The sequence below is a fragment of the Podarcis raffonei genome, chromosome 17 (assembly GCF_027172205.1).
Source record: "Podarcis raffonei isolate rPodRaf1 chromosome 17, rPodRaf1.pri, whole genome shotgun sequence".
Lineage (NCBI taxonomy): Eukaryota > Metazoa > Chordata > Lepidosauria > Squamata > Lacertidae > Podarcis > Podarcis raffonei.
Window position 1 is genome coordinate 9436385 of NC_070618.1, and position 14881 is coordinate 9451265.

The following is a 14881-nucleotide window of genomic DNA, read 5'->3' on the forward strand; positions in this document are numbered from 1 at the left end:
GAATTGCTTAAGGAATTAAGGACGCAGGTGGCGCTGTGGGTTAAACCACAGAGCCTAGGACTTGCCGATCAGAAGGTCGGCGGTTCGAATCCCTGCAACGGGGTGAGCTCCCGTTGCTCGGTCCCTGCTCCTGTTTGAAAGCACGTTAAAGTGCAAGTAGATAAATAGGTACCGTTCTGGCGGGAAGGTAAACGGCGTTTCCGTGTGCTGCTCTGGTTCGCCATGTCATGCTTAGTCATGCTGGCCACATGGCCCGGAAGCTGTACGCCGGCTCCCTCGGCCAATAAAGTGAGATGAGTGCTGCAACCCCAGAGTTTGTCACGACTGGACCTAATGGTCAGGGGTCCCTTTACCTTTACCTTGTGAAATGTTCCGCGAATGACCAGAGGGGGAGCACACAAAATAATGACAGCCCACAATTTTTAATACAGTGGTACCTCGGGTTAAGTACTTAATTCATTCCGGAGGTCCGTTCTTAACCTGAAACTGTTCTTAACCTGAAGACCACTTTAGCTAATGGGGCCTCCTGCTGCTGCTGCGCCGCCGGAGCACGATTTCTGTTCTTATCTGAAGCAAAGTTCTTAACCCGAGGTAATATTTCTGGCTTAGCGGAGTCTGTAACCTGAAGCGTATGTAACCTGAAGCGTATGTAACCTGAGGTACCACTGTAGAGACGTGCACCCCAATTTCCTGTACATAAAGAAAGCAGTACTCCCTTTGCCTGGACTGCAGGAAACATGATTCCTTAGAACTGAGTTAACAGAAATTTCATTTGACCAACTTCTATTGCTGGTTTTGGTGAAAACTTGAATTGCTGAGTTTCTCTTTTCGTTTTAAATCTAACCGTATTTTAAAATATACTCCTTACCCTTCCCTTCCTTTATTCAAATGGTAATTTAGCCAAAAGATGCAACACTTCTAATGGTATAAAAGATTTGCTGAAATTTGAACTCTGCACATGCACAGACCATATAGGAATTCCAACCTTGGCTACTGGGTTCAATCCGGCTAAGAGAGAACAAGCATCACAAGTATTTAGTTGTGTTTAGTCATAATTTAGTCACGCTTAGACCTACTGAAATCAGTGGGACTTAAAATTTGTCTTTGAGGATATGCAAAGTGCCTTTTACCTCATCACTGAAATTGCATCCTGTACCCTTCAAGTTAGGGAGAATAGATTCCAGAGCCACATTCTCTGCCCTAATTGCCTAGAACTTGCCTTCTTTGCCACTATGCTGTGCCACCAAAACGTGCTCTGTCACCCTCCCCAAAAGTGGGGGAGACTATTCCTAATCTTCTCTCGCTCCACAACTCTGTTCCAGCTCCTCTTCACACACCTATTTTTCATTGCATTCCTCCCTCCACCTTCCTGGCCACAGATAAAGCTTTCTGCACAAATAGTCAAATTCTTGCCAATTATTCAAAGCTCATTGAGATCTACATATGACCTCAGGAAACACTTATTCCAAATACACACACGCACGCACACGTATAAATCCCATTGATACCAATGGGAATAAACCCCCCCCCCATGTCTAATTGGTGCATGGGGATGGGGCAATTTTTTTTTAATTTTAAACTGCCTCTCCTCATGTGCTGCAGTCACAATAAACCACCCACTCCTGCAAATACCTAATATTTAATTTTTTAAAAAAGAACAGCCATGGTTACTAATCACACTATTAAAGTAACATCTGTTTATCATCAAGTGGATAAGTGCTTTGATTTGTGAGATCTCCCACTCCAGGCAGAGGGTATGCTTGTAAGGTTTTGGATAAGGGTACATTTAGGGTGCTTTGCGGAGGCCCAAGATTGACATGGGGGAAATTCGCAGCTGCCGAAACAGGTAAACAGGTTTGGGCTAGAACATGACAATGTTTAATTTAGTCTCATCTGAAGATGATTCACCTACTGTAGAAGAGATGCATTTTCTCAATCTAGCTTCTGCCAAACATAACACAGTCATCATCTCTTTTGCAAATTTTATATTTAGCAATTGGTAATTGACTTAAATAGTTTTCTCCTACAGGAAATTTCTGTGGAATTTCTAAAGGCACCATTCCATTTGTTTGTTTGTTTTAATACAGTCACTCGTCCTTTGAAATTATAGGCGTGCTTCAATATTTATTCATGTTTGTTTGCTGTATTATTCTGTAATAGAGTATCATGCACAGCGATTGTGCTGTACAGATACTGTATTAATAATATGAGTGTTTGATGTGTGTATGTGTGTGGAGTCTAAACTCCCAACACTCTTAGATGCCTGCCCATAATGTACAGTTGTGGCCGTCCCATCCAGATACTTTGAACATTAGAAAATCCCGATTTTTTGGGAAGCAATTTCCTATATAAAAAGGGGCAGTTCACGTAGTATGACAAGACTTACTGGTCCTTCAGATAACCTTATTTTATTGAGTTTGCAAATACCTAGCTAATCAGCATCACATAGGTATACTTGCTGAAGTTCCAGCGAGTGGTTAGTTCTAGATCAACACCCAAGACTAATCCATGGCAAGTATTTAGGATATTCTCCCTCATTTTACTCTTGTTGGTGGCCTTGGGCCCAATCAGCATGTATTCAGGATGCTCTGAACTAGCCACATTGCTGTTCTGTTGGGAAGCAACAGAAGGAGCAATCAGGTTGGTTTCTGTGCTGATAAAAAAGACTTCCTTTATTGCAGCACAGCACTCCCCCAGACCCATTAGTCTTTTTCCCCATAACCTCTGTTTCCCCAATCTCTCCCTCTCTGCTTAAACTCTGGGTCTGTGTAATTGCGCTGCCGATTGCGACTTAGTGGTACCACTATCACTACCTCTACCTGCAGTTGGCTGCCCTGCCCTCCGTCCCACCAGCTCCAGTGGTCAGAATCCTGCTCCTATTGCAGGGGTGACTAACCCCCAGTCTGGGGGCCTGATTCAGCCCGTCAAAGCAATTTTTCTGCCCTCCTCCTCTGTCTTACCAATTTACTCTATCTATGCTAAGAGAAACAACGAGGGGCGTGAGTGGCGCTGTGGGTTAAACCACTGAGCCTAGGACTTGCCGATCAGAAGGTCGGTGGTTCGAATCCCCGCGACAGGGTGAGCTCCCGTTGCTCAGTCCCTGCTCCTGCCCACCTAGCAGTTCGAAAGCACGTTAAAGTGCAAGTAGATAAATAGGTACCACTCTGGCGGGAAGGTAAACGGCATTTCCATGTGCTGCTCTGGTTCGCCAGAAGCAGCTTAGTCCTGCTGGCCACATGACTCAGAAGCTGTACGCCGGCTCCCTTGGCCAATAAAGCGAGATGAGCGCCGCAACCCCAGAGTCGGTCACGACTGGACCTAATGGTCAGGGGTCCTTTTACCTTTACCTTTAAGAGAAACAACAAAAAATTAAAGAGGCACAACTCAGGAGTGGGCAGTGATGTTTAACAACCCAGCACCCTGATAGAGATGCAAATCGCCCACCCCCATTCATATATCCTTTGATGAGTGGGAAAGGGGATGATAACACAGATCACCTGAGGAGGAGGTGTGTACTGGAACGTGCTTGTGTGCAAGAAGGTGGGGTGTTCACACACACTTTTTGCCACACATTGCTGTTTTTCTAGGAAAAGAGGTGCTAGGACTCGCCATGAACACCTCTCTTGTTCTCTTATAATGGCAATGGTGCCTACCTGAGAGGTGCTGGAACTGAGTTCTGGAGAATTCTAGCTGAAAAAAAGCCCTGGCTACATCCATTTCTGGTAGGCCGTCCCCAGAGTGTAGGCCAAGGATCAATGCAGCCTTTAGTTGCATCTCTCTTAAGTCTTCAGGGTAAGAGCTTATTCTCTAGACTGCTAGTCGAGATCCTTCTTGACTGGAAATGCCAGGGTTTGAACATGGGATCTTTGTACATTTTAATCCCACCCTGTCCCCCAAGGAGAACAGAGTGACTTTCATGGTTCTCCTCCAGCCCTGTTTTATTTTCTCAACAATCCTGTGAAATAGATTAAGCCAAGAGACAGTGGCTGGCCAAAGCTTCCCAGCTGAGTGTGGATTTGAAACTGGGTTTGAATCTGTAATCGCTTCACCACACCAGTTCTTATGTGTACAAGGTGTGCTCTCTGGCACACAGCTGTGGACTCCCCATGCAGCTTCTTTCCTTCTGGCAGAGGATCCAAAATACTGAGAAGCAGAAAACATGTCTCCACCAAGTCAGGAGTAACTACTTCAGCATTCACAGACAGTGTTGTGTGTGCCAGATGATGGTGTTTTAGGGACAGGATAACAGCTATGTAGATAAGTCAAGAGATTGACTATTCGGGGTTATTTCTTTGTCATCACTGTAACTTACCAGTTTAATGGCCCTGTTTTCGGGACATGCATTATTCAATTTAGATACTCCAGACTTTAATAGCTCAGCAGGTTTGGCTTGCATCGTTGTTCTGCTGTACACTTGAGAAGCAGGAAAGGCTGGAAGTTCAAAGTAAGCAAGCCAAGCCTCACCCATTGTATTCCGGGCAGGTCACCAAATCAACAAGGAGTGCGATGCAATTTGGCAGGCTCTAAGGACCTGAGATGATTGCTTAGCAATCTCAGATTCCTGATTAAAATGGGGGGGGGGATGAGGGGGCTTATTCTACATTCCTCCTCTAGTGTGGTTTCATTCCACATCATTAGCTTCCATATAGGTTGTAGATTCTGCTAGTGTCTTAACTCATGTGTCAGCTATGTTCAGAAGCACTCTACTTTGGAATACCAGTTAACAGGGAGGAGCGACCTGAGATAGCTTTCCTTTTTCCTTTTAATGCTCTGCTTTTGTGCTTTCCTTTTCTTTCTTTTTAAAATTTTTATTGGAATTTTATTTACAACATAACACAAACCCCCCACCCCCAATACACAAATCCACCCTCATTAAACGTGAACATAACATACAGTGAACATAACATACAACAATACAAACAACCAAATAAAAGACTTCCTTTATCCTTTATCTGGCCTCCTTATTTACTTATTAGAAACTGTTTCCTTTATGAATAATTATTAAGATTTTTCTAATTATAACTTAAATATCCACAAAGTCTCCTGCAGACATTAATCGAAACAAGTCCAGGTATGTATTTTAGGGCACTGTTTTGCGAAGTATTCTCTGCATTTTCCCCATGCTTTTTGAAACTCTTGTCTAGTGTGATCTCTAATTGCCTCTGTTAATCTAGCCAGTTCAATATACTCTAACAGTTTATCTTGTCATTCCTTTTTTGTTGGCACAGTTTCTTTTTTCCAGTTTTTAGCAATTAGGATCCTTGCCGCTTCTGTGGCATAGAGGAATATTTTCTGATCTTCTCTTGCTATACCAGTGTCCGTTATCCCTAGTAGAAAAGCTTCTGTATTTTTCATAAAGTTATACTTAAACATTTTTTTTAATCTCATCATACACTGTGTTCCAGAAGCTTTTGAATTTTTTACAGGTCCACCAAACATGTATAAATGTCCCCTCTGTTTTACCACACCTCCAGCACAGATTTGTTTTTGTCTTATACTTTTTAGCTACTTTGGTAGGTGTTAAGTACCATCTATAAAACATCTTGATTAGGTTTTCCCTCAATACTTCACAGGCTGTAAATTTCCAGTTCTTTCTCCATAGTTCTTCCCATGCTGTTAAGTTAATGGTTTTCCCAATATCTAAAGCCCACTTGATCATTATCTCCTTGACCTGTTCGTCTTTGACCTCCCACTCCAATAATGTATCATATATTTTTAATATTACCTTGGTTTTCTTTTGTAATAACACTTTTTCTAATAATGAAGGTTCGTTTGAGAAACCCTTTTTCTTATCTGTCCTGAACACTTCATGCAATTGATGGTATAGGATCCGAGCCGTAAGGTGTTGTTTAATTTCCTCATAATCTTTAATTACCAATTTATTATCTTTCCCCCAATCAGATCTTTATATGTGGCCCATTCTAATTCCATATTTTTCTTTTTTATTGTAATTGCCTCTAGAGGTGATGCCCACCATGGTGTTTTCGGTTCTAGAAGATCCTTATATTTTGTCCTTGTTTTATATAATGATTTCCTTATGACATGATTCATAAATCCCCCTAATGAGATACTTTTTATTTTAATATCATTTCTTATGGCATTCATCAATAATTCCAATAATTTCCTTTTCATGCTCTGCTTTTGTGCTTTCCAAGAACATCTGCTAGGCCACTGTTGGAGGCAGTGATACAGCGTAAGCAGTGTTTACATTAACACCCAGTAGTAATTGTTTTTAGTTGTTGGAATTCTAGATACTGTAAATAAATAGTAACAGGATGTGGTCTTCATATGCATGATCCATAAGACACATATTAACTCTTTTGTGCACCTTGGCAGTTATTACTAATGTCGTCAACCAATTAAATAATATTTAGTTGATTTAAAATTAATAAATGATTCATCAGTTACTTTTTTTTTTTAAGCATGCATATTGCCACTATTTCAGTGTAGGAGCCTTTTGAGATATTGAACGAAATGTAAAATAACTAGCAATTTAATGAATAAAATCTCACTGTTAGAAGGAAGGGTCATCGTTACATTTTTAAATTCTCATTCCCTTTTACAGTAACACAAGAGGGGCCTCAAAAGGAGTTGGGGGCGTGACGTGAGAAGAGATATGTGCCTAAAACTTGCAGATCCATCAATTAAAATTTCCCCCGTCGATTGAAATTGGCTTCCACTGATCAAGCCGCTAAGCCTTGGGTTGATTAATCTCTTGATTAAATGAATTGCAGCTTGCAGCCCTAGTTATGACTGCACTTGAAAGGATAACTATCACTTACAGGAAAGCATCATTATGCTTATGCAGAGAGAGTATTCCAATTCAAAAACATCACCTAGGAAATTCTTAGCACTGTAAGGCGAGCAGTTCTGTACTTGCATTACTGTAGATGAGTGGCTGTCTAAGGCCATTCAGTTTTTTTAAGATTTAGAACATAAGACCAAGTGGTCCATCTGGTTGGGCATCCTGTTTTCACATTTGACCAATCAGATGCATGTGGGAAGCCTCAAAGCAGGACCTAAGAGAATGACCAGGGTGAGATTTCTACTAGGGAAATTCCTGAGTCTTAACCACACTCTGATCCCACTGCATTGCAGAAGCCCCAGCTAAGCTTTTCCAAAAGCTTTTGGAATCTGGTCCATCTGTTGATGTTAAGGAACCTTCTGAGGCTCTCTGATATGACATGTTTGCAAAACACTTTGAAGAAGGAAAAAAATCACTCATACCCGCTATTCTATGGATGCAACAATTGAAATAGATCAGTCTATGGAAATGTCCATAATTCTGTCTGGTCCTGAGCTGTTGGGTGAATTGTTGAGGCCTGATGTGTTCTATGTTATAAGTCAAGCACTGCTGGGAATTGCTTCTTTTTGTTTTTCAATGTATTTCCTATCAGTAAAAAAATTCTCTCTGGCACGAGCAAATTTTTAATTTGAAAGTGTGGCCCAGATAAAAAGTTTGAGAACCACTGTCCTACACAAAGGACTTTAATCTAGGTTCTCCTATGGGTGCCCCTGCCATCTGAGTAGAGATGGATGGCTCTTAAATGGGCTACTGAGTTTTGGTGGCCCAGTTATGGAAAGATATGCCCAGAAAGACTTGCTTGGCATCTTCCTTGTTGACTCTTTCGTGTCTAGCAAATGCCTTTTTATTTTACCATCGGATTTTAATTTTGAGTATTGTTTTGTACCGCTTTTATAAGTTTTATAAGCCTACTATAGCCCTTTGTGTCTACAGTTCAATTCTTTCATTCATTCTTGTAAACTGTCCTGGGAATTTTATTGGAGGTTGCTATTAAAAAGACTTTAAATAAAAATAAACAATAAATATATTTAATCCTTTTCCGGGAAATGATCGTTAAATCCAATTCCTGGAAAAGGCACTTTGTAACTCCAAGGTGTGCTGCAAACTTCTTTCCCAGCCTTCCGACCTGAAAGGCTATACTTAGAAATACCTGTGATTTCATCTGGCGCCATCTATATGTGCAGGATGTGCTCTGCTGCCAGATTATGAGCCCTGCCTTGCTGCGCATCCTGATATGAATCAATCTGATGCTTCAGCCTTAGCCATTAAGGGCAGGTGATTCTTTCTACAGGAAGCAGCTAAGCAAATGAGCTCAGATTGAGTGACTTGTGTGGGATAACAAACCTGGTTAATCTGTTTCTTATCCTGCCAACAAATTCTTCTCCCAGCTTCCCTTGACATGTCATCCATAACTTTATCAACCCTATCAGGTATCATTTGCCTTGCTTTTGTGTTACCTAAGAGAAGCAGCGTGCTCTCACTCTAGACTGGGATTGTGGAAGAAAGACAAGTGGGGTGTAATATCCAAAAGTGACTCCACAGAGTCACCATGGCTCATCCGTCTGTTAGCAGGCCCCCCAAACACCACAGATGTTGTCTCTGCATGCAGGGAGAAGTTCATCAAAAGACAGCAATTGCACAATTTAGAGTTCATTTGCCTAATGCTCCCTTTTAAAATAACCCTTTAGGGTTATTTTAAAATTTTAATAAATTTTTTAATATTTTAAAAAAGGTAATTTTGGCTGTGCCAAAATTACAAAATTCCTGATAGCGGGTGGTGGTCTTAAATCACAAGCTCTTTTGAAATAGAACCAGAGAAGTAATTTTCAAGGGAGTGCCTTTGCTTGATTGCTTCAATCTGAAGTAGGGTTCTCTCAAAGGTCTCGGAAGAATACAAAATTGTAACTTGGCCCGTTGTCTTATATTGAGGCAGCTTCTATCACTGTGGCAAAGTAATATGCAGACAGCTACATTTACCTTACACTCTTCAGACTATTTAAATAGTAATTCCTTTCATTTGCACGAGAGGGGCTAGTGAGTTCTAACAGAGAAGTCTTGTAATCCCCGAATTACAACCCCCCAGATTTTTCAGGGTTGCCATAACCAACAAATATGAATCTGTAGTGGCAATAAGCCCTGGAATCCAGCTTCTTCCTTCTGGCAAGGACAACAACTGTGGCTTGGCAATGCTAGCATTCGTAATAAACTTGTTTGTCTCCAGTGGGAGCCAATATGAAGGAGAAGGCACACAGGAAATAAATATGTTGTGCTGTTATTGTTATTGTTGTATCTTTTTCTGCCTGCGATTGCATTTTAAATGGATTTTTCCCCCGCATGGATGCCCGCTTTAAACACAGTACTTAGACTAAAATTTTCTCCCAGAAGAAGGAGGATTGATCTTGTCTTTTCTAATAAATCTATAGCTCTAATTAAAAACAGCAATGCTACACAGTATGTGCCTTTGGTATACAGATAGTCGAAAACCTGTGTATCTCAACTTGCAACACACATACATGACACACATACACAAACACTCATTTCTTCAATGAAATTTGCTTTCTGTGCTTAGATTAATGCAGTAATTCACAAAGAGGATATACTTAGCCACCCACATAAACCTATATAAAACTTATGCTCTTTCCCACACCCTGCGAAGAACTTCCTCTTTCTGAACTTCTTAATTCAGGAAAGCACTGGTGATTCATAGATAAGAGACCTTGTCGATTCCTGCAGGGCAGGCTGGGTGACTAGCAATCCAGCACCTCAGAACTGGAAGGCTTGGAGAGTTGCGCTGGATGCACACCCTTGTGTTGGCAGGGAGCCAGTTGTAGGTGCTGTGAGCCATAGGCTTGTGGCCTGCAGGGGGAAAGGATCCTGCCCCTCCAAAAGGGGTTGTAGGAAGCGGCTTGAAGCAGCCATGACCTGCCTGGAAATGTGAAAGGGGGAGAAGCAGGAGTTCTCTGCGGTTTCCTTCTGAGCAGTAGCCACCACAGCTGAGAATGTGGCAGAGGCTGCGTGGCTAGAGGTTCACCCAGGGGAATGGGGTTCTTTTTTGTGCTTCCCACAAGGCAGGAGCCGGGGCTAGAGGGAGGGGAAGAGTCTGAGCCAGAAGGAGATGGGGAACAGTGTGTAGGATGTGGGGCAGGAGCCGGGACTGGAGGAAGGGCAGGATGCGCCAGGAGCGGAGGAAGAGATGGTCCTGAGAGTGTGAGGTGGTAGAATCCCCTCTGTCCCCCAGGGACTTGAAGAGACGGGATGTGGGTGGCGCTGTGGTCTAAACCACTGAGCCTCTTGGGCTTGCCGATCAGAAGGTTGGTGGTTCGAATCCCCGCGACGGGGTGAGCTCCCGTTGCTGTGTCCCTGCTCCTGCCAACCTAGCGGTTCAAAAGCATGCCAGTGCAAGTAGATAAATAGGTACCGCTGCAGCAGGAAGGTAAACAGTGTTTCTGTGCGCTCTGGTTTCTGTCACGATGTTCCGTTGCGCCAGAAGCAGTTTAGTCATGCTGGCCACATGACCCAGAAAGCTGTCTATGGACAAACGCCATCTCCCTCGGCCTGAAAGTGAGATGAGCACCACAACCCCATAGTCGCCTTTGACTGGACTTAAGCATCTAGGGGTCCTTTACCTTTTTACTGAAGAGACAGGCACAGTGGCAACTTCTGTGTAGGAAAAGTCGCAGCTTGCTTGCACGCACCCCATCAGATGAGCCTTCTTAAGTTTGGGTGGAGGCATGAGCGTAGCCGGGGGGGGCGCAGCTGTCCCCCCAGATCAAGTAAAACAATAGAAATACTTAACTAATTGACCAGTCATGTCGGTTCTGCCCCCCACCCGGCAAAAAAAAATCCTGGCTATGCTCATGCGTAGAGCCATGGTTACACTGTTGCTCCAACCGTCCAGTTCATAGCACAAGCCTAGGGAGGGGAGGCCAGCTCCGTAGTCATCAGAAGTGTGCGTGTGCATGTTCTGTGCACCATAGGATCAACTGTGTGTGCTTTGTCAATAAAGAATTAAACTACCTGCCATTTGTCCTCCTTGCACTGGGTTTGCTCAGCAGCTGCTGCTCTCCTCAAATTGTTAGCCCCCCCTGCCCCACTCACCCAGCTATGTTCAAGTAACAACTCCAAGAGATCTGATGACTGTCTCTTGCTGCTATATGGGCATGGTGCTTATTTTAGTACACTGGTACCTCTGGTTAAGAACTTAATTTGTTCCGGAGGTCCGTTCTTAACCTGAAACTGTTCTTAACCTGAGGTCCCACTTCAGCTAATGGGGCCTCCCGCTGCTGCTGTTGCGCCACCGCCGTGCGATTTCTGTTCTCATCCTGAAGCAAAGTTCTTAACCCAAAGTACTATTTCTGGGTTAGCAGAGTCTGTAACCTGAAGCGTCTGTAACCCGAGGTACCACTGTACTGTTGGTATCCACCTGCTGCTGATTTACATATATAGTTTACCATTAATCTGCATGACAGTTTAGAAGGATGACAACAAAGAGGTAGGTCCCTGCCCCCAAGGAACTTGCATTCTAAAATGGCAGGAAGGAACTTGCATTCTAAAATTTGACAGCATGGGGGGAGGAAGATGGCAGGGAGGCTAAACAGAGCGGGGCGGGGACTCGTTCTTGCGTAGTATTGTAAGATTATTTGCCTTATATTTTTAATTCATTCTTTGTATTTACATTACTCCATTGGCATACATCATAGTACTAACAAAAAAGCATGACTTCTTTGACAGCCTGATAAAACTCTCGGCTAACATGACTCTTCCCCCATTCTCTCTCTCTCTCCCGCATAGTGGAGTGAGGTGCAGGAGATCGTAAATGGCACTCCGATGTACATGTATCAAGACTGCAGCGTCCTCTCGGAAGGCGATACTGACCATTGGCTGCGGACCAACTGGATATTCCGAGCCGAAGCCTTTTCCCGCATCTACGTGGAGCTGAAATTCACCATCCGGGACTGCAAGAGCTTCAAAGGAGAGGCGGTCAATTGCAAGGAGACGTTCAACCTCTACTACATGGAGTCGGAGCAAGATGTTGGCATCCAGTTCCGCCGCGCTCTCTTCACCAAGGTCAGCAGGGGTTGCAGAGCTACAGAAAGTTTTCAAAACTTGGCTTACTCAAGAGCAGAAGGAACGTCCAGTCTAAACAACAGCAGAGGGGAAGGAGAGATGAGAATGAGCAGAATGGTTTGGGAGAACAGGAGTCCTTTGGGTGGCTGAGTTGCAAGAGTAAAGGCTTTGGGTAGGGATGTGGCAGGAAGCAAGCAACCCCCCCCCCAAAAAAAAACCCAGGGTGGAGCAAGGCCATGAAGCTTGTACAGGCTGTGGAAGTAGACATTATTATATGGGCCCACCCAGATAAATTTTCTCAGGAATGAGCACTCTTTGGAGTCAGTACTGAGCCCTCTGCCCTCGTAGCAGCGCCCCTTGGATTTCTGTTCCCCAAAGCTCCAGTTTTCAGCTGTGATGCAAACAGGAGAGCCTTCTAATGAAAGGGGTGGGGAATGCTGTCTGTGTACACTTGGTACAACATTTTCCACATTTCCTCTTGTTCTGTGGCTTTCCCTGCGAGGCGGGGGGAACCACTCTTATGCACTCAATTGGAGCAATCAGCAATTCATGTTTTATCACTAAAAGGGAGTTTACAGTCGAAAAGGAGCAGGGAAAGGGGGAAACCACTTGGACCCATGCCTAGAAAGTGTGGATTAAGCGGAAAACCATTCGGACTCATCCTTTCTAGGCTTGGGACAAGCAGAAGTATGGACAAACCCTGAGGATCTTTTTACACATTACACATGAGTCGACCTTTGTTTGACACAGAATGTACACAGCAAGGAGCTATGGCCAGTCACAGGTTTTTTTGACATAGCTGTCAACCTTCCCTTTTTTTGCGGGAAATTCCCTTATTTCAGCACCGTTTCCCCCTGCTTCCCACTGCTATCCCGGATTGTTAGATATCCCGTAGACTGTCTCCGGGACAGGTGAGGCTGCTGATCCCTTATTTTCAAATCTGAAAGTTGACGGCTATGTTTTTTGATAATCTGTTTCTGTACGCTTTAATTTGTCACAGTCACATTCTATGTGTATATTTAAAAGGTCTTAGATTTGCATTTTAAAACTTGCCATGCGAAGGGGCCCTTAGCCAAGGTTTTCAGGAGCATTTTCAGTGTGGAAACCCCTGAATTCCAGTGACACTTGGAGCAAAGCCAAATCCTTGGGAATCAGAGCATCCAAAAGTGCAAATACTGCAGTGATCAGATGCTCATAACAGCTTCCTTGCAAACAGATGGACAAGTGGGGATCTATTTGCACCAATGTGCTCTTCAGTCAGATTAAGAAAAAAATGCGTCTTGGAGGCAGACAGTTTTCAGACAGGGGGGGAAATACAAAATATACCAGTTGTTCTTCATTTGGCTGGTTCTGACTGCATATTATTTGACCACAATTAAAGATTGTCAGGTATTCCACAAAGACAGGGAAGCCTTTTATAGAACGCGGCATGGAATATCTCTCCAAAAAGAGGCCACTCTTGCCCTTCAAAAGAGACTCCTGCAAACAGGAGCCGCTGTTGTCAGCTGTTGCAAATGTACAATCTTCTCCTCACTTAAGAGATCCTCTTCTCTTGAGGATCAAGTCTGGAAGGAACGAGTCCTGTCAATCTGAAGCAGAAGAGGCTGTGCTGAGTGCAGAGGCGGAGAAAGGTGGGGGCAGCGCGCCCCAGATGTCATCCTTGAGGGGGGGTGACATCACCGCTGGTGGTGCCCCTCTGGGACGCTCGCCACCGCTGGCTAACCCCCCTGGGATGGTCCCCGCTGCCAGCGCACTCCTCTGGGACGCATACAGCTGCTGGCACACACCCCTGGGTTCCACCTCTGGCTGAGTGCTGATTTGCTGGATTCCCAAGACACCATGATAAAGTTTTCCTTCCCTGCCTGGAGCATTTTTCAGATTAAACGTAATAATTAGTTTTTTGTTTCGTTTTTTAAGACAACAAACCAACCAACCTGTCCCTGTGGATGGGTTAAATGAGCAAATAGCACTTATCTAACACTGCAGGCAGCACTATAATCAAAGAAAGAACAACAGCTGGAACGTGGATGGCCCATAAAAATTGTGGAAAGAGAAGCCAGTCAGGCAAGGAAATTAGTGGTCAATGTGAAGCAAATAAGTGCGTCATTTGATTTGAAGAGCAGAGGTGGGAAAGATGCAAGATCTTACCCTGCAGAAGCCAAACAAGGAGAAGAGATAAATTATGCTGGGGGCTCAAGCAATGCTTTAAAATGGAGGTGGCTAACCTGTGGCCTTCCAGATTTCATTAGACTCCCAGTTACCATCAGCTTAGTCGGTAGAGCAGGAGACTCTTAACCTCAGGGTCATGGGTTTGAGCCCCACCTTGGGCAAAAAGATTCCTGCATTGCAGAGGGTGGACTAGATGAGCCTCGTGGTCCCTTCCAACTCTACACTTGTGTGAAAAAGCCCTACCTAATTATTATTATTATTATTATTATTATTATTATTGTTATTATTAATTGAATTTATATACCGCCCTATACCTGGAGGTCTCAGAGCGGTTCACAGAAAAGATCAACATAAAAACCACAATGTATATAATCAAAATAAATACAACAACCCAATAACGCGCCCCCAAAAGAGCCACATTTTTTAAAGGGCATAGGACATGTTCAATGGCCATAACATGGTCAATGGCCAGGGATGATGGGAGTTGTAGTCCAACAACATCTGGAAGGCCAGAAGTTAGGCACACCTGCTTTAAAAGGGAGTAGGAAAGTCTTTTTTGCACAAGCCCTACTGAAATGAAAGGGATGCAGGTGGCGCTGTGGGTTAAACCACAGAGCCTAGGACTTGCCGATCAGAAGGTTGGCGGTTCGAATCCCCGCGAAGGGGTGAGCTCCCGTTGCTCGGTCCCTGCTCCTGCCAACCTAGCAGTTCGAAAGCACGCTCAAGAAGATAAATAGGTACCGCTCCTTCGGGAAGGTAAACGGCGTTTCCGTGAGCTGCTCTGGTTCGCCAGAAGCGGCTTAGTCATGCTGGCCACATCACCCGGAAGCTGTACGCTGG

At 44.0% G+C, this 14881-nt stretch overlaps 1 protein-coding gene across 1 annotated transcript in view; it reads left to right on the plus strand.

The window, feature by feature from the left end:
• Positions 1 to 14881, plus strand: part of EPHA1 (EPH receptor A1) — an 83261-nt gene that overhangs the window by 29947 nt on the left and 38433 nt on the right. The window contains exon 3 of the mRNA XM_053370439.1: positions 11597 to 11872. Coding sequence (XP_053226414.1) covers positions 11597 to 11872 — 276 coding nt within the window. The remainder of the gene's footprint in view (positions 1 to 11596; positions 11873 to 14881) is intronic.